The sequence below is a fragment of the Amphimedon queenslandica genome, unplaced genomic scaffold (genome assembly GCF_000090795.2).
Source record: "Amphimedon queenslandica unplaced genomic scaffold, v1.1 AMPQUscaffold_6405_Cont21636, whole genome shotgun sequence".
Taxonomy (NCBI): domain Eukaryota; kingdom Metazoa; phylum Porifera; class Demospongiae; order Haplosclerida; family Niphatidae; genus Amphimedon; species Amphimedon queenslandica.
In genome coordinates, this window is record NW_003553303.1 from 1 (window position 1) to 1,586 (window position 1,586).

Below are 1,586 nucleotides of genomic sequence, written 5' to 3' on the forward strand. Positions count from 1 at the left end.
ACTCCTGTATAATACTGTGTTGCATGCATAGTCTATGTTGAGCTTTACATGTACATGCACTATACATTAACAATACATGTGGTACTGAAATGATGACTTTAAATTCTTGTGGTCTTGAGAGTTATTGTACTGGGGTCATCCTTTAACTTTATGGGATGCATGTACATGTTTTTTTAATAGTCAGCAACGTCTATACAATAACATAACTGATATAAAGTATCCCTGTTGTGATTTACTCATGAAATTTTTATTGTTCTTGTTTTTATTACCAAACAGAACTGTTCCTGCCTCAACTACTGCCAAGAGAAAACCAAAGCAATTAGAAGAGTAATAGAGAGAGGGGGAGGGAAGGAGAGATGGGGAAGGGAGGGAGGGAGGAAGGGGAGGGGGGAGGGAGGGAGGGAGAGAGGTGGGAGGGAGGGAGGGAGAGAGAGAGAGGTGGGAGGGAGGGAGAGAGGGGGGAGGGAGGGAGAGAGGGAGGGAAGGAGAAGTGAGGAAGGAAGGGAGCTACTTTCATGCAGTGTACAGTGTGTTCACATTTTCATTTCCTTTATCAATAGAGTAAAACTCTCAATGGTATCAAAGACAGGCTCACCAGTGGATGAAGATAAAGTAGTTGAGGTACATATACATGTACATGTAACTAAAGCAAGAGAAAGGATGGCAGAGTTGGAGGGTATTAATGCTGGAAGACTTCTTTAAAATTATAGTATAGCATTGTGTATATTACATGCATATATATACACATTAGAATTTACAATTGTATACTGTTTCTCTTTTTAGGGCATGTTAAGTGGAGCTATTGATGAATTCTTAAAAGGATTAATGGTAAACCTTATCTTCTATTATCTTCATTTCTCTCTCTCTCTTCTCTTTCTCAGCCACATTTATCTAAGAAGGCTCAGTCCAAAGCTAATCAAGTATTTGAAGATTCGGTTTCTAAATTTAAAGAACAGCTTGTCCGAAAAGAAGGCGACGTTACTTTAGTGACACCACTGGTATCATCAACAAGATCCAGAAGGAAATGAAATAAAATGATACCCTCCTCCTCCTCCTCCCCTCCTTCTCTTCATTATTTTCTGTTAACTTGTTCCTTGACTTTCAGTATAACAAATAAATGTAATCTATTATTATTATTATTATTAGTCTATATGCATGTATGTAAGCCTTTCTTGCTATATGTGTTGGTTGGCATAGTAATGTCTTTGAAGTCCTGCCACTGAGTGTGGGGACTAATTTAATATAGTACACCTACTTATATGTACGTGTACCTGTAACAACAGCTAATCTGGTTATTCTTTTTCATTATCACATCTGTATAACCTAGTCTGTAGTAGCTCTCTATGCAAAGTGGACTTAGCTCAGTGAGTTGTATTTTCTTACAATGACTAATCTAATGTTACATTTTTTGTCAGGTGGGAGTTTATGGTATACATGTACACCAGCAAAGGATGAGTAATGTTGATTTTAGAGTACAAAATGATTGCTTTTGTTTTACCAATAGCTCTTGCATGGTAATAAAACAATTTAAGTATCTTTAATAGCATTTATAAAGGCAGCACCTTTTGTTTGATTGATAGATGTAG

The 1,586-nt window shown here is 37.1% G+C and overlaps 1 protein-coding gene across 1 annotated transcript; it reads left to right on the forward strand.

Annotated features, from left to right (window-relative positions):
* Positions 1-207: 207 nt before the first annotated feature.
* LOC109592066 (uncharacterized) lies at positions 208-1,326 on the forward strand. Its single transcript, XM_020007633.1, has 4 exons — positions 208-327; positions 561-621; positions 784-828; positions 882-1,326. Exons 1-4 carry the CDS (start codon positions 239-241, stop codon positions 1,026-1,028), a joined length of 342 nt encoding a protein of 113 aa, XP_019863192.1. The 5' UTR covers positions 208-238; the 3' UTR covers positions 1,029-1,326.
* The last annotated feature ends 260 nt before the right edge of the window (positions 1,327-1,586 follow it).